Source organism: Bombina bombina, chromosome 6 (genome assembly GCF_027579735.1).
Source record: "Bombina bombina isolate aBomBom1 chromosome 6, aBomBom1.pri, whole genome shotgun sequence".
NCBI classification, from domain to species: Eukaryota; Metazoa; Chordata; class Amphibia; order Anura; family Bombinatoridae; genus Bombina; species Bombina bombina.
In genome coordinates, this window is record NC_069504.1 from 575038967 (window position 1) to 575058070 (window position 19104).

The 19104-nt window shown below is 38.9% G+C and overlaps 1 protein-coding gene across 2 annotated transcripts in view; it reads right to left on the reverse strand.

The window, feature by feature from the left end:
- Positions 1–1413: 1413 nt before the first annotated feature.
- The window catches only part of LRRC49 (leucine rich repeat containing 49), a 334467-nt gene continuing 316776 nt past the window's right edge, over positions 1414–19104 (reverse strand). For both annotated transcript variants that reach the window (XM_053717544.1, XM_053717545.1), the window contains one exon: positions 1414–3062. In XM_053717544.1, coding sequence (XP_053573519.1) covers positions 2859–3062 — 204 coding nt within the window. In that variant the 3' untranslated portion in view covers positions 1414–2858. The remainder of the gene's footprint in view (positions 3063–19104) is intronic.

Sequence of the window (19104 nt, forward strand, 5' to 3'; positions counted from 1 at the left end):
CTGCAGAAATATAAAAAGAGCCTTGGTCACAAACGGTCAGAAAATGGAAAAGTGCTGTGGTCACTAAGGGGTTAACCCACATAGCAAACTACCTATTAAAACTATTAACCCTTAAACCGCCATCCCCCACAACACACATAATTAAATTACTAAGCCCCCTAACTTAACACCCCCTAAATTAACCCAAATTACATAAATTAAAAAATACTAGTTACTATTAAAATAAAAAAACTAACATTACTTTAAAAAATTAAAAAATAAGTTTAAATTAAGCTAAAATTACAGAAAATTAAAAAATCTAACATTACAGAAAATAATAAACAAATTACTAAAAATTAAACCTAATCCCTATGAAAATAAAAAAGCCCCCCAAAATAAAAACACCCCCTAATCTAATGCTAAACTACCAATAGCCCTTAAAATGGCTTTTTGCCGGGCATTGCCCTAAGTTAAACAGCTCTTTTGTAGTTACAAAAAAATCTAAGTCCACCCCAACAGTAAAACCCACCACCCTCCAAACCCCCCAAAATAAATAAACCTAACACTAAAAAACCTAAACAACCCATTGCCCTGAAAAGGGCATTTGTATTGGAATTGCGCATAAAAGGGCATGCAGCTCTTTTGCTGCCCATAAAAGGGCATTTAGCTCTTTTAAGAAGTGCCCATTCCTAATCTAAATAAAACAAACCCCCCCCCAAAAAAAAAAGTCTAAACCCCAGGTTGGTACTCACAGTTGCTTAAGTCCGGCGGGGAAAGGTTCTGTTCAAGGCGATGAAGTCTTTTTCCAAGCAGTGACCTCTTCTTTCTTCTTCCATGAACAAGACAACGCGGAACTGAAGACCAATGACCATGGAGCTGAAGATAGGCGACCCTGGAACTGAAGACCAGCGACCCTGTAACTGAAGACCGGCGACCCTGGAACTGAAGACTGGCGACCGCAGAGCCACGGAGTGTGAAGGATCCTCTTAGTACGATCTGCGCTGTACACTGAATAGTGAATTCAAGGTACGAGATTAAAGATGGCGTCCCTTGAATTACTATTGGATGATTTGATTCTTCAAATTCAAATCAGCCAATAGGATGAGAGCTACTGAAATTTTAAATAGTAGTTGCTTCCTAACTTCTGCAGTGACACTACAAAATGTTTAATACTTACAAGGTAGTAGTTCTCCACGGGTCATTAGAAATTATTTTAACACACTGGTGATCACCTACCTGTATGTCATGCCAGAGGTGCTTATACCGTGAAGCAAAGTACCCCTGTGGGCAAAAAAAGGAAGTGGACATAGGAATGTAAGAAAGGAAAAAAAGAGATAGGGATCAGGATAGAGAAGGAAAGTAACATTGTTTCTAGAAAAAAAATTGTAAATAATTTTTTCAGAAGCTATGCATACTGCAAGGGGCAAACAAAAACATGGTAGTCATCAATTTTATTTTTTTACTTGTCAAATAAGAACTGCAAATCTAGTTGATTTAATACAGATTTCCTTTGTCACACACATACTTGGCAGCATTTTAATGTGGATACCCAAGTAGGAAAATATAAAATGCAATTTAAATTATACTTTTATTTATTTATTTTTTAAATTGAGTAGTATTCTGAAAAACGTTCTACTTTTGCAAGATAAATGGATAATACTCAAATATTTATAGAATAAGACATATTACTGTATATATATATATATATATATATATATATATATATACACAGTAATATCTCAATAAGGGGCGATCCTGACGTTTCATAGTGTGAAGGAGGGACACCTGGGGTAAATATAGTTCCATATTAAATGCAAGTTTGATTTAGACTTAAAACTTTATATATTATATACTTTAGTTTTATTCTGAATCTAAAACCCTTAGCGTCAGATTTGTATCAATGGCAAAATCATTGACCACAACATTTTTACAGCAGAATTTCAAGTGCTACAAAATTTTATCAGGCCTTAACCACCTGCAAGATCCCAGGTACAACATTATGGGTGATGGGTTTGGTTTCAAAGCTACAAAATATCAAAAAGATACAATTTTTACAGTTAATTTGAGCATTTAATTCCTTAGATATATGTAGCAATTGCCTGTAGCTGAAATACAATAATTTAAGATCTATAGTACATGAACAAATGGTAGTGATCAGACTAGATTTAGGTAATATACAGAAATTGTTATTTCCATTATGTGATGTAAACTGAAACAGTAGTTTGGGGTCAAATGTTAGATGAAATAGATGAGAGTTAAGACAATACAAAGTGAATTGAAGTATACATTAGTCATCTATGGCAGGGACACATCTGTAATGAGATTAGTACAAGACAAAAAAAGATTGCAAAAAACGTTGAACTTTAAAAACATACTAATTGTTTGTAATTATGTACACAGAACTAATTATTTATGTTATAAAGCCTTTAGACGTTTTTACAATAAATGGACATTTCAAAATTATTCAAGCTGGGAGTAAAAAAGTGGATTTATTACATTTTTAAAAACAAAATTTAAAAAAGCTAAATACTGTACATTGAATATTGAATGTCTTCCAACAGTCTGAATCAACAAAAAGCTGAAAAATTAGTAACATTGTTTTTTTTTTTTGTTTTTTTTGTCAATTAAAATGATATCAGTTGGAAATAAAAGATCAAAATATAGTGTTACTATCTGGTCATACAAATTCATGCTTTTATATTTCAAGAAGGGTGAGAGAAAAAAAATAATTTTAGTCAAAAACAGAAATGGCCAAAGTTTTCTTCTTTACAGCAAATCTGAGTTTGTTCTTTGTAGAACAAAATTGCGCTGAAATTTCTTTGTGACACATAATGAAGACCTTGGCCAAGCTATGCATAATAATCAACAGCTTTGCTCTGCTATTTTTGTTCAGATATTCTTTGCAAGCACTGTTTCATGTAGGAGTTTTTATCTCGGACTTCAATCACTGCGTCTCGGACAAGCTCAATGAACATCTGTGGCCACAACTTTTGCAGGGATTCATTTTTCATACTGATGTCAGCAGCTTCGTTCACAAGGCCCTGCACATAGGAATGGCAGAATGCCTTTTTCTCTTTGATTTCCTGAAAAAGAAACATTATTCATGTTATGTTCGGATGTGTCATGTCATCTGCTTGTCAGAGACAAACTATACAAATAAAAATGTTGTATTATATGATACTATATCAATATGTAATTCTGTTCAGACATTTTACTTTATTGTCTGAATAAAGACAGAACTTAGTAAATGTTGTCATACTATTAAAATAAAAACAAACATATAGGGTTAACCTTTTGCTGTGTAACATATTTTTACACTTTTTTGCAAGTTAAAATAAATCCCCCAAAAAATTGTTTAAGTAAAAAACATGTATTTTGTTTTCAGCATATAAGATAATTTAACAACATATGGATCATCACATACTTAAAAAATAAAAGTGTTTGATTAAAGGGATATATAAGTCTTTATTAAAAATTGCAGCAGTGCAGATACAAATAGAAGTGTAAGGCTTCTGTTACAAGTTATCACTACAATAATGTTAACGTTTATGGCTAGTATACGAGTTCGCTAACATTTATGCGCAAGTGAAAAGAGGTTTATTGCGGTTGTTAGTACATGTTGGGTTTTTCGCTCGTATTGCAAGTTGAAAGTAAGCGCGATCATTTGAGCACAATTGAAGTTAATACACAATGGGTTACCGCAACCTCAGAGCTCTGGTTAACGGTTTCGCAAAACAAAGAAATGTCACAAAACATAACAAAGTGTACTTACACTCATAATAACACCATCTAATAAAATAATTACAAAATAATATTGCATACAAAAGTTATAAAGGCTCAAAGATATGAGGTGCTAGAAAAAAAAGGCAAAGGGCTTTAATATTGAGATACATATATATACTGTACATCTCTAAAGATATATATGTACAGTATGTATATGTGTACATATGTATTTATATGTGTGTATATATATATATATATATATAAATAAAACATTCTGCTATGTGAAGGACATTGTAATATGAAATATTCATATTTTCATGTTGGGTTAGCGCACTTGAGAGATTTTTTGCACAGTTGAGTTCTATGGGGGAATAAGTTATCGTGAGTGCAATGTGTTAAATAATGCTTGTAATCTAGCCCTTAGTAAGCACTTGATCTGCCTACCAATATCACTGTTGTCTCCAAGCACATGCATTTTTCATCTATGTTTGCTTATGAAAATCACTGTCACTAAAATTGTAAATTACTTGCTCACTGGCAAAGCCATCAGACAATTCTTGACACTTCTTATTGACCTCTCTGCTATCTTTGATACTGTTGACCACTCTCTCCTACTGAAACACCTCCACTCCCTTGGCCTGTGACACCACCCTTTCATGTATTGAATATTAAAAATAAATACAAACTTACCTATGAAATAGAAATAAAACCAAAGCTATCTACAATATAAATATTTACTACCTAGTTAAAATAAATACAAACTTATCTGTGAAATTAAAATAAAACCTAAGCTTAAACTAAAAAAAACTAACGTTACGAAAAATAAAAAACCTAAGATTACTAAAAATAAAAAAACTACCATTACAAAAAATAAACAAAATTATCCAAAACAATAAAAAGTATTCCTATTCTAATACCCCATTTAAAAAATAATAATAAAAAAACACCCTAAAATAAAAATAAAATAATAAAAAAAAAAACTATAATAAGCTACCAAGGGCCCTAAAAGGGCCTTTTGTACGGCATTGCCCTAAAGTTAACAGCTGTTTTGCTAAAAAAATTACAACAAACACCCCCTAACATTACAACCCCCCCAAACCACAAAATAAAATAAACCAAACTAAAAAACAGCTTTTAAGGGCCCTTGGTAGGTTATTTTAGATTAGGGTTTTTTTATTTTGGGGTTTTTATGTTTTTTGTTTTTAAACTGAGTATTAGAATAGGAATAATTTTTATTGTTTTGGATAATTTCGTTTGTTATTTTTTGTAATGGTAGTTTTTTTTTATTTTTTGTAATCTTAGTGTTTATTGTTTTTTGCAATTGTAGTTTTAAATTTTTCTGTAATCTTAGTTTTTTATTTTAAGTAATGTTAGTTTTTTTTATTTTTAGTAAGGTTAGGTTTTTTATTTTTAGTAATGTTAGGTTTTTTAGTTTTAGTAATGTTAGGTTTTATTAGTTTAAGCTTAGGTTTTATTTCACAGGTAAGTTTGTATTTATTTTAACTAGGTAGTTAGTAAATAGTTATATTGTAGCTAGCTTAGGTTTTATTTTTATTTCACAGGTAAATTTGTATTTATTTTTAAATAGGTAGTTAGTTAATAATTTTAACTTTAATTTAGCTCTATTTTAATTATGTTAAAATTAGGGGTGTTAGGTTTAAGGGTTAATATAGTTTAATTTAGGTTGTTGCGATGTGGGGGTGGTGGTTTGGGGGTTAATAGGTTTAGTTACTGTTGGCAATGTGGGTGTATGGTGGTTTAGGGGTTAATAGGTTTAGTTAGTGTTAGCGATTTCAGGGAACTGCGGTTTAGAGGTTAATAGGTTTAGTTAGTGTTGGCGATGTTTGGGAATGGCGGTTTAGGGGTTAAAAGGTTTATTTAGTGTTTTAGTTAGTGTTCGCGATGTCGGGGAACTGCGGTTTAGGGGTTAATAGGTTTAGTTAATTAGAGTTGGTAATGTCGGGGAACGGCGGTTTAGGGGTTAATCAGTTTAGTTAGTGTCGGCGATGTGGGTGGCTGCGGCAGTTTTAAATAGATTTTTTTCGGCAATCGGCGGCATATTAGTTATGTTTAGTTAAATCGTTTTTTCGGATCCTTTCGTTTTTTCGGATCCATTCTTTATTCATATGCATTATTCTGTGCTAAACCTTAGAATAGAATAATGAATATGAATAAAGAATGGATCCGAAATAACGAACAGATCCGAAAAAAAAGATTTAACTTAACATAACTAATTTGCCAAAATTTTTCTTTTTTTTAAACTTAACTAAACTAATTTGCCGAAACGAAATGATTAATTTAACTAATGAAAACTAAATGAAATTTTTAGCGTTGCACATGTATATTTACTATAAAATAAATGATAAAATATGATGAAAATTTTTTAAAAAAACACACTTTAACTCTCAAAATTTCTTACACGTCTACAACCACCAACAAACTCCCAAGCTAAATAGTTTCTAAATTTTGTCCTGAGTTTAGAAATACTCTTTACATGTTCTTTGCTTTTTTTGCAAGTTATAGGGCACAAGTACAAGTAGCAATGGTTTCCAAACCATTTTTTTTTTATTTGCATAAGTTACATTTTTTTTTTTTTATTTAGATTCTTTTCCAAACAAACCATGAGTGATTGTCATTACATAGTATACGGTAAAATAAATGGTTACAAGGTAGGCTTCCAAAAACATTATCTGATAACTACACAGTTAATATAAATGACAAATTGCACTTTCAATAAAAGCAGTGGGTGCTGTTCAAACAGAATATCCACCAAATGGTTTAAGTGGCCACTCATGGACCACAACATTGCAATGAACATAAAATAAAGTAGATAAACAGTAATGTTAAAGGGCCACTCGTGGACCCTAAATGAAGAACCTCTCTTTTTTATTCTTTATTATATAAGGAAAAACTTATTAACTTTCTTGTATATAAAGTATTGCTGGGATGAAATAAGTAAGTGGAAGATTTCTCTACATTTAGAGAAAGATATAGAGAAAAGAATGGGATAAGGGGGAAATTGTAAATAATGCTATGAAATCTATGCCAGCCAGCCAGAGTTAAGGGGGGGAGAAAAAAAAGGGGGGGAAGAACAACATCGGGGGGGGGAACCGATAGGTATAGGGGGGGTAGCAACAGTCCCCGTCTTAATTCTTACTTATTTTTGCCCACCCTTCCCAGGCCAGGCAGTGAAGCTGTACTTTATCATTGAAGGTAAAAATAGGGCACTCCATAGTCTCCAGGTAGGACATGGTTTTAGAGATATCATTCCATGTGGGGATAGCAGCTTGCCTCCACAGGCGGGCAATAGACCGCTTAACTGCCATCATCAGGTATATGCTAATCAAGCTGTTGGGGGTAAGAGCCGACCCAAAGGACAGGTGGTACAGAACCTTTTTTGGATTTGTCCACAAGTTAGAATCGAGGTCTGAACATCCTTTAGAAAGCATGTAACACATGGGAAGCAGCATTGGGCAGGCCCACCATATATGAGCCGGTGAACCCACATATCCACAACCTCTCCAGCAGAGAGACGAGTTCAGAGGGGAGATTTTGAAGAGCCTCAGAGGTGTAAGGTGCCATTGAGTGCAACTTTTAAGGTATAATTCTAGTAGAGTAACACAATGGAGGGCTTTTTTGGTAAGTAAGATAGCCAACGACCATTCCTCTTGGGAGGCTTGGAACCCAAGGGATCTCTCCCATGAAATAATATAAGCAGATTTATAATAAACCTGCAGGTTAAGCAGGTCTTGATAGGAGATTGACAGTGCTTTAGGTATCCTTTTGGCCGTGTCCCACCATTTTTCCCAATTAGTGTGGACGCGCATTGGAAGTTCAGTAAACCCCCACGCTCTTAAAAGACTTCTAAGGCGCCAAAATTCAAACTGTAATATCAGAGATGGATTATATGTTGCTCGAAAAGTTGACAGTGAGATAAGTTGTCAGTTCGGAAAAAGATCTCCAATAGAAGCAATACCATGCGATTGCAATAGTTGTGGGTGTGAGTTGCGTAGAGCCCTGAGGATGCCCGGGAGGGTCTGACTAGGCGAGGGGTGAGGAGCTATTTAGGGAAGAGATCGAATTTTATTCCAAAAGTGTAAAGCAGAAACAACAATGTAATTTTTAATATCCAGAGATACCCTGACATGTTTAGGAATCCAGAGGATATCCGAAAGGTAGAGCGAGTCCGGCAGAGAGGCCTGTTCAATCCCCCACCACTTGCAATCCGAGGAATTAGAGTTCCAGGGAAGAATATGAGCGAGTCTAGATGCTTCATGATACAAAGCCAAGTTGGGGGCACCTGCACCTCCACTAAGCATTGGTTGCTGTATGATTCTGGTGGACACTCGAGGGTGCCCTTTTTTTCCCAAATAAACTTGTTACATAGCATCTGAAATTTTCCAATAAGGGATTTGGGAATTGGAATTGGCAAGGTTCTGAACAGGTAAGTTAATTTAGGTAGTAGAGTCATCTTAAAGGCTGCCACCCTGCCCAGCCAGGAAATGCACGGGCCATTCCATCGGTCTACACACTTCTGGAAAGAGCTTAGAAGTGGGTAAAAGTTGGTTTCGACTATAGTAGATATGTTCCAGGATAAAAAAAACCCTAGGTGTTTTAATTTGTGCCGTGACCAATTAAATGCATACCTTTTCGTAAGGTCGGTGTAATCCCTTTCTGATATATTGACAGTAAAAGCATTTGTTTTGTTTACATTCAATTTATAGCAGCTAATCTCAACAAAAGTGTGGAGAAGCCCAAAAAAAAGCCGAAAGGGATGGGGTATGGGTACCCAAGAAAACAGTAAGGTCATCTGCAAATAAGACGCTTTTCTGGGGTATACCAGCTGTATCCACACCAACGATACTGTCAGGAGAACGAGTTGCTTCGGCCAATGGTTCCATTATTAGTGCGAATATCAGGGGTGATAAGGGACATCCCTGTCGCGTTCCATTCGTGATGGGAAATGAGGGTGAGAGGAATCCCAGCCCTCTAACCCTTGCCGAAGGAGAGGAGTATAACGCTCCTACACAGGAAAGAAAGTAGGATGGAAAACCAAATGCTCGTAATACTTCAAATAAATAAAGCCAATTTACCTGATCTAATGCCTTTTCTGCATCTAAGGCTAGGGTTGTGCATGGAATGTTCGCCCGTTTGGCTTCTAGAAAAATATTTAAATTATGCCTGGTATTGTCAGGACCTTCTCGTCCAGGGGTAAAGCCTACTTGATCCCAGCCTATCAGTGAGGGGAGGCTATGATTAAGTCTGGCGGCTAGGATTTTTGCCAGGAGTTTTATATCGATATTGATTAGTGATATAGGTCTGAAGTTCTCGCAGGCATTGGGATCCTTACCTGGTTTTGGTATGGCCACTATTGTCGCCTCCAAGAACTCAGAGGGGAGAGAACCCGATTGTCTGGCTAGTGTGAATACTCTAGTAAGTATTGGCAAGAGGGAGAGGCTACATTTTTTATAGAAAAGGGCAGTATATCCATCAGGCCCAGGGGCCTTGTGAAATTTCAAGGCCTTTATGGCATGGACCACCTCTCAAGCACTAATAGGGGCATCTAAGAGGTTTTTCTGCTCCTCCTTAAATGTCGGAAGGGACAAGGTGTCTAGAAACCCCTGTATTGCTTCAGTTGTAGGCAAAGAGGTATCCGGAGAATGTTTCAGATTGTATAGATTCGAGTAATAGTTGGCAAATGCCTTACCAATATCAGAGGGAAGGCGCACAACGCTATCAGGCGTTTTAATGTACGGAATGTGGGCATCTGCAGTCCGCTGCCTCAATTTGTTGGCTAGAATGCGATCCGCTTTGTTACCCTTGGCATAATATAGTTGCTTTACCTTCTGCATTTGCCAATGAAGTCTGGAAGCCTCTAAGCCAGTGATTTGCAAACCTAACTTCAGTTATGCGAGCAAGGACCTCAGGATCAAGCGTGTGTTTGTATTGTGCTGTGAGGTTACGGAGTTCTATATGTAATTGTGCCAGGGAGCCACCATGTGTTTTATTATATTTAGACTTTAGTTTCATCAGAAGGCCCCGCACAAAAGCCTTTAGCGCACGCCTTAGAGAATAGTCCCCCACTGCGCCATTATCATTGATAAGTAAGAATTGTGTAATTTCTTCTTGGAGGTAGGCAACGTTGCCCAGATCACTCAGAAGAAATTCTGGTAACTGCCAGGGGGGTCTGGAGGACAAGATAGTAGGAGAGCTCATGATCATCTGAATGGGCGAATGATCCGACCAGGTGCAATCATAAGTTACATTTTAACACTGATATCTGTCAGGAATCCCTGAATAACCCTTTACATGTAAATATTTTTTTTTTAGTAGACAACCCAGAGTATTGATCTAGGCCCATTTTGGTATCAAATAAAAAAAATCGTTCAATTTTTTACGATTTTAGGTTTCTCACTGAAATTATTTGAAAACAGCTTGTGCAATTATGGCACAGATGGTTGTAAATGCTACTATGTGAAGCCACTTGTTCAGAAGTAGCAGACATATATGGCTTTTGCATTGCTTTTTAGTAATTAGAAGGCCATGAAATGCCGCTGCGCACCACACTTGTATTATGCCCAGCAGTAAAGGGGTTAATTAGGTAGCTTGTAGCGTAAATTTTAGCTTTAGTGTAGAGATCAACTTCCCACCTGACACATCCCACCCCATGATTCCTCGCTGAACCCCCCTCAAACAGCTCCCTCCCCTACCTCACAATTGTCACCACCATATTAAGTACTGGCAGAAAGTCTGCCAGTACTAAAATAAGGCTTTATATATATATATATATATATATATATATATATATATATATATATATATATATATATATATATAAGGTAAATCCCACCAGGGGGAATGAAGGAGGAGACCCGGAGACAGCAAAACTTGATTTTAGTATCTTTTATTCAGCCAAATGGCCAAATGACAGGTGTAGGTACAGATAGACACCTGACGCGTTTCGCGCATGCGTACATGCAGTGTTGGATCCCCCCTTTTGCACCCAACCTCCCTGATCCCGCCCAAACAACTCTCTAACCCTCCCCCTCTACCTATTTGCCGCTATCTTGGGTACTGGCAGCTGTCTGCCAGTACCCAGTTTGCTAATGTCCTTGGTCAGTAGGGGGTTATAAAGAAATATTTTTGTGGTGGAGGCGGAGCTAGCCTGTGCCAAGATGGACGCAGGCTTTTAGAGCTCCGAAGTGAGGTCGGTCATTGTGGCAGTTAAAGGACAGGGAAAAGAGTCTTACGGCCTGGATCTTATAACCTATGACATCTGGACACCAACTGACAACCAGAGAACCGGCTGGAGAGCAGGACGGAGCTTTTCCACACAGCCGACACGGAGCTGAACAGCCGACCACGTGGTCTCTGAAATTACCGCAACAAGGCTCCGGCTCACCTTATGTCTCCTCTTACCAGCCCTGCTGCACGACAAAGGTCCGCCCGACATCTGGAAGTCCCACAGAGCCTAAGCTGAATCGGAGGCAGATGGACTAAAAGACGGACATCACTGTCCACCAACCGCAACATGTGAGTGAACTTTCTCTAACATCACAGGCAATGCCAGGGGACTATCACTTAAATCTATATCTCTGCCCTCAGTAGCCTACCTATGCTCCGAAGGAGATAAATCATCTGCATAACAGGGGACATTATATATATGATTTGCCGCGCTCCTCCACTGCGGCCCCAGATAAAACTTTTTTCACACTAAGCGCCATCTTTACTGTTGCAAAGAGAGGCCGCAGCGGAGAAACAGATTATATGCCACTCAACCCTTAAATCTAAAACATTCGCACCTGAACCTGCTAAAGAGTGACCGGAGCTATCTGAAACCTGCAGTTCAACTGTTCTGAAGGGCTGTATATTCAGCGCCCTCTTGTTTATTGCATTCCCCTCTCATGGCATCAAGAAAAGGGCCTAGAGCTGATAAATCCGGTAAAGGGCCTAACCCAGCACCACCAAAAGTACACTCCTTCTTTAAAAATATGGAAGGCTCTGCACCGCAATCTCCCCCTCTTTTACATGACACAATGAACACTTTAAACACCACTGAAAGCCAAACTGAAGGGGACACCACTCTCACAAAAGCAGACATTTTGTCACTCCCCTCAAAGGAAGATTTCACTAGTTTTATCACGCAAGTAAGCTCTATGATAAAGTCAAGTCTCTCTGAAGTTAAAAAAGAAATAACTGAGATTGGCAACAGGATTATGCATCTTGAAGAGGAAGTGGAACACACCGATAGAATATTAGATCAGCAGATCCGTCATTCCACCCAAAACTCTGCTCTTATTCAACAACTACAGGATCAAGTCGAGGATCTGGATAACAGAGGCAGACGCCAAAATATTAGGATTCGTGGCGTACCAGAATCCATTAAATCTGCGGATTTGCTGCCCTTTCTTCAAAAGCTGTTCAATGAATTAATGAGAGGGGACAACCACAGTGAAACCCCTGCTGAATACCAACTGGATAGATTCCATCGAGCCCTTCGGCCACCACCTAAAGACACAGCACCGCCACGAGACATCATCCTCAAATTTACAAGCTTCAAAGAAAAAGAAAGTATCTTATCTGCGGCCAGGAAACAAGCCCCCATTACATTTGAGGGCCATGCCCTACAATTTTTCGCAGACCTCAGCCAAATGACATTAACCAAAAGAAGAGAAATTAGGCCACTTACAACGCACCTGAGGGAATTGAAGATCCCCTACCGTTGGGGTTTCCCCTTTTGTTTAAAAGTAATAAAGGACAATGCTACAATAACCTACAGATCCCAGGAAGATCTGGACACCTTCTGCACCCAGCTGGGAATCAAACCTCCAGAGCTACCAACAATTAAAGATTCTAGTCACGAACCACTGGAACAGAGACCCCAACGTCATGAATGGAGCAGAGTCTCTCACTATAAAAGAAATAAAACAGCACACAAAAACTCGTCCCCTGAACGGGACAGAGACACTTGATTCTGTAACCTAGCCCATTTTATTTGCAAAAATCAGTAGCCCCTGCCTTCCCCTGGCACTCTCCCTGCTACCATAGCCCATGGAGCATCCCATGTGCTACACTCCTTTAGCCCTCCATGAACACTGTAACACCCCATGTTCCATTTGAATTGGGACAATAATTAACTATAAGCTTCTAACCAGTTGTCCCTCCTACTATGAACCGAGGTTTAGAGTACTTTCTGATCATCGTCAAGATGGTCCACGTTGCATGCAGCCCAAAAATGTTTTAAAACCTTTGGTTCATAGATGAGTAGTATGTTTGATATGTATGTCTAATTAAAACTTTTCCTGTTTGAATACATTTCAGTAAACCGACCTGCTACCAAGAGCTGTAGCAATCACTTTTTTCCTCCTCTAAGAATTTCTCCTAGGAGAAACTTATGAGTACTGTTTTCCTTAAATTGTTTTTCCTTTTATGTTCTACCCTGTTTACTGTTGTATCGTTTACATGTGTTTCTCTTCATTCCAGAATGGTCATTGTTTTATATTTCTCTCTACCCTCCCCCTTCCCAATCCTACATTCCTTGTGGTCAGCCCGGGTTCTTAGTGGTATTGAGGACTCTGCAAGTCAGGTAAGCCATAACTCCTATTTGCTGTTAACAAACACTACTGCAACACATAACTCTTCCCTCCAGACATACAACAACGTTTCCACCACACATATTATCCTATGGCAACCCGTTCGTTAACTATAGTCACACAGAATACTAAGGGCCTGAACTCCCCGACCAAACGTTCTGTCGCACTAGCATGGTTTAAACAGTCAAAGGCAGATATTGTTTTTGTGCAGGAGACCCACTTCCCCAAAGACTCACCTCCCACGCTAGCAAGCAAGGACTACCCAACGGGTTTCTTTGCCCATAACATAAGAAAAGTGGGGGGAGTGGGGATTCTGATCAGCAGACATGTCCCTTTCCAGCTAAACAAAGTTGAGGTAGATCCAGGAGGTAGATGGATTATAGTTGCAGGACTCTTCCACAACAGACCACTCACGTTAGCTAATATCTACGCTCCTAACACCAAGCACACCAAATTCTTTAAGACCTTAAAGCGACATCTCCTCCTTAACCAGACTGGACCGTTGATTTTGGCAGGGGACTGTAACATAGCACTGGATCCTACATTGGACTGCTCTTCAGGCCGAAGCAGCGTTTCCCCCAAGACCCTATCAGACACGACATCCCTAATTCATCAGCTAGCATTGATTGACGCATGGCGAATGAGGCACCCATCTCAGCGCTCCTTTACCTTTTATTCCAATCCCCATAGAAATCACTCCCGAATTGATTATATCTTTACAGACCAACTTCTTTATGACTCAGTCTTGGAGGTTGACATTATCCCAACAACTTGGTCTGACCACGCCATGGTCTCCTTAAGCTTAAAATGGTTAAATGCCCCGTTATCCCCATATATGTGGAGATTAGATGAGTCACTACTTAAAGACAATGCATTGACTAAGAGGTTGGCGGAGACTATTGCAGAGTACTTTAGGCTTAACAATGTAGATAATATCTCTCCCCACACCCTTTGGGAAGCTCATAAGTCGGTGCTGAGAGGCGAGTTCATTAAATATAAAGCGGGGAAAAAGAAGCAGTATAGGGCCCGACATAATAGTATCCTTAGGTCCATTTACACTCTAGAGAGGCGCCACCAGGAGGCCCCCCGAGATGTAGCACTATCTAGCCAGCTTCGACATCGCAGAAATGAACTCAACCAATTGCTATATGCAGAAGCACAAACCAGAGCCCTATACCTTAGGAAATTACACTTAGCTAGGTCTAATAAGATAGGCCCGTCGCTAGCTAGAACCCTTAAAGAGCGTAAACTCCACTCTTACATCCATAAAATACTAGATGAATCTGGGAGCTCTGTAGTGGGTAGCCTCTCAATAGCTGATGAATTTAAAAAGTATTATAGTACACTGTATAACCTACCTACCCCACGCGCAGCAAGCATCCCACTCGCAACAGAAAAATACATTGCGGAGGCCTTACTCCCTACTATACCTAAAGAAACCTCCGAAGCCTTAGACAGCCCTATCTCACCTCAAGAAGTGGCAGACGCCATTAAATCTCTTCCCTCCCACAAAAGCCCTGGCCCTGATGGCTTTAGCAACATGTATTACAAGCAGTTTAAGAATTTGTTAACCCCCCATCTCACATCCCTATTTCATTCTATAGACAATGGTGCGAAATGGTCTAGGGGCTCTCTTGAAGCACATATTTCTGTCATAGCTAAACCAGACAAAGACCCCACATTAGTGGGCAACTACAGACCAATCTCCCTATTAAATTCTGACTTGAAAATTTATGCTAAGATCCTTGCTGCCCGAGTCAACAGAATACTCCCTCAAATCATACATGTCGATCAATCGGGCTTCATACCAAGGAGAGAGGCCCGAGATAACACCATTAGGGTTTTGCATTTGATCGAACAGTCCAGCCGGTCGAACATACCATCTATCCTTATATCTACAGATGCTGAAAAAGCGTTTGACCGGCTGGACTGGAACTTCTTGAGACAGTGTCTTGGGGCCTTTGGTTTTGGCTCTGTCATGATTCAAAGGATATTTAGCTTATATTCTTGCCCCACAGCTAGGGTTCGCACAAACGGGACTATGTCTCATAGTTTTAACATACAAAACGGCACGAGACAGGGGTGCCCCCTGTCTCCTCTGCTATTTGCTATTTCAATTGAGGTACTTGCTTCACACATCAGGAATAACCCAGACATAACCGGAGTAGAACTAGGCCCAAACACATATAAACTCACCCTTTATGCAGATGATGTCCTAACCCTGCTAACCCACCCACACAGATCCCTGCCACACCTGTTGGAGGAGTTTGATAGGTTTGGTGACCACTCAAACTTCTTGATCAATTCACAAAAGTCGGAAATTCTTAACCTCAATATGAGAAGGGGTGACTTTGATGCCCTTAAAACACACTGCCAGTACAGACTTCTACATGATAAAATTAAATACTTAGGAATACATATTGCCCCATCCATCAATAAAATATTTAAATACAATTACCTACCTATCCTACATAAGATTAGGAAAGACTTTGATTCCTGGCAAGCTCGCCCCATCTCCTGGTGGGGCAGGATCCAGTCGGTTAAGATGACTACCCTCCCTCAGATCCTATACATCCTACAAGCTGCACCAGTTCACTTGCCGGTTACATACTTGAATCAACTCCAGGCTTTGATAAACTCCTTCATATGGGGGAACGTTAAACCCCGGATAAGCAAAAGAGTTTTAGTAAAACCACTGGGAGAGGGAGGATTGGGAGTTCCCTTGATCTCTCAATATTATAGAGCAGTAACACTACAAAGAGTGTGGGAATGGCATGACCGTTCCTCCACTAAGGCATGGGCCACCATAGACTCCTTTCTCTTGGAAACACCTACCATAGGCCCACTTTGTTGGATCTCACACAGATGCAGACCCGTACACGCCAGGACTTCACTGTTATACTCCCACATCTTCCGTACATGGGACTTAGTTAGAACCAAGGTTAAGGGGATATCGTCGTTTACTTCTCCTATGTCCCCAATACCGATAAATGCAGAATTCAGTGGCGGGATAGTCCCACAGACACCAGGCCATATAGGCACAACTGTAACAATCCCCTTCGCGTGCCTGACTAACAGAGGGGCCCTGAAACCAAGAACACAACTAACAGACACTGTCGGAGGGGCCTTTTCTCATTGGCTTAAATACGCTCAACTGACCCACTTACTGAGAACCTCACCCCACAAACAAGACCTCCTGAGAGAAATGACACGTTTTGAACGTTTCTGCCTTGAAGGAGAGGTCCCTAAGGGGTCCCTATCGATGGTTAAAAAACTGATGGACATGTTCCTTACACTACCACCCTCGTCATACGACTCACATTGGCAGACTGAATTAGACCTCCCTATTTCCAAAGAGCAGTGGGAAAATATTTTTTACCACTCCTCCAAGTCTTCATCATCCCCCAGGATACTGGAGATGAATCACAAAATTCTGTACCGGTGGTACCTTACCCCAGTTAGGCTTAAGCATATTTATCCTAGCTCCAACGCGACTTGCTGGAGGGGATGTGGGTCTCCTGGCACGATGGCCCATATTTGGTGGCAGTGCCCGAAGCTGCTTCCCTTCTGGGAGGGCATCATTAGTCACATGAGAATAGTCTTTGGGGATCAATTTAACCTATCACCTCTCACAGCTCTTTTTAGCTACAACCCGGGCAAAATGTGTAAAATTAGATGGAAACTCCTACAAACCTGCCTTAATAGTGCCAGATTACTCATCGCCCGAAAGTGGAAGTCCACAGGTGTGCCCACTGTTCAGGAGTGGCTACTTAACACGTCTGAAATTCTCTCTGTGGAAGAATACTCTTATTTTAAGAGTGGTTGTCTGCCCCTATATCATAACATCCAGTTCTACTGGCAAACATTACTACATGCTCCCATAAGGCCACCTTAGATGGCAAAACAACATGAACATTAACTAACCTATTTCACACACCCGGGCTGACCCTTTCCCTCCCCCTCCCCCCCCCCTCCCTTCTCTCCCCCCCCCCTCCCCCTCCCCCCCCTCCTCCCTTACAATATCTGGAATGATGGTTCAACAGTCTTTGAGTTTGAATTTTGCAAAACTTGTGATGATTTCTCATAAAAGTATAGTATGATTACCCACCTGCTCAGTAAGCATATATTGAACACAAATGGACATTTAAGTGAACAGCCTAAGTATTGGGCAACAGACTTGACCACTCCTCCCACTCTCTGGCAGAAGATATCTCTGTGCTTGCCCCTTATTCCCCCTTCCCCCTTGAACTTACTTGTCACATTTGTCTATGTGTGGTATGATTTTCTGTACTATGTTTATTATTACTCAATAAAACTTTATTAAACACAAAAAAAAAAAAAAAAAAATTTTTGTAATTTACTTCCATTACCAAAAATGCCTTCTAGTAAAAGCTATTACTGTTTTTCAGCAGCATACACACATATTGTATGAGGGCCAGTGCACCAGTATTCAAACAATACACCTTCTCAGAGAGTCAGCAGTGGCTTATACAATGCAAATTAAGTCTTCCCAGAAACAACACACACCACCGCCAGCTCTCTGAGCTTAAATATTGGTGAGCAGGCCCTCACTGCATAAGTGCAAATGCTGCTGAAAACAGTAATACGTTTTACTAGAAGCATTTTTGCTAATAGAATTATATTGCAAACATGCCTGTTTTTAAAATTGAAATGCACCCATGCACATTTCAATGTTGACATTTCTGTCCCTTTAACAAAAGCATTTTTGTAATGAAAGTATATTGCAAAAACGATTCTAACTTGTGGGTCCATTTCAATCCACCAATAAAGCTGTGTGAAGTGTTTCTCATGGGTTTTCAAATCTGAAGCACTATAAATAAACGTCAGCATATGATTTTAGAGCACTAGCATCAGGTATATTTAACCAATACTTTACACTGAGAAAATCTGAAGACAGTTTATTGTAAACGTGTTTTGTTTACATTTGGAGAAGGGGGGAGTCTAATAGTGTGCTAGGTAATAGGGTATCATACACCTTACAGCAGAATAGATGCTTCGTTCTATTCAAGGGGTAAAAGTGGTGAAAGGAGTGGAGATAGAAAGGGCGCTCAGAGCTAAAGATACCTCTAAATTCTGGTATATGTCATGCAAACATTGCACCGCCAAATGTGATCATATAAAAGAAATTGTTAACTTTTTCACAAACTTTGGGTTTCTCACTGAAATTATTTACATACCACATGACACAAATTGTCTTCTCTGGGATCCCATTTGTTTAGAAATAGGGGTTAAAAGGTATATGATATATGACAAGGTGTTTGAATGGAAAGGGCTACATTCCATGTATTTTTAAATAGATATTCCAATATATTTCTGTATATACCTACATATAAATATATATATATATATATATATATATATATTACAAAATAATATATCAGATATATATATAGAACTATCCATTTAGAAATAAATAGAACATTCTCTTTGTCAAGGTATATGTAAGGTTAATAAATATATATATATATATATATATATATATATATATATATATTTATATATATATATATATATATATATATATATAAACCATATATTTTAAGGCTATGCAATACAATTATATTTATTCAGATCTGACTGGTCAATAGAAATGATTAATTTCTGTCAGACAAACTGACTTCAAACAGGTTTAATTCTCCCCCACTTTTTCAATTACACAGGAAACTCATAAAGATTACTTTAAAAGAGACATCCCTAGCTAAAGTGAGAACAATAGAGCATTTGGTTTAATTAAAATGTAACAACAATTTCAGAAACCATATGTGTGACTGCCTGGAATTGTGAGATA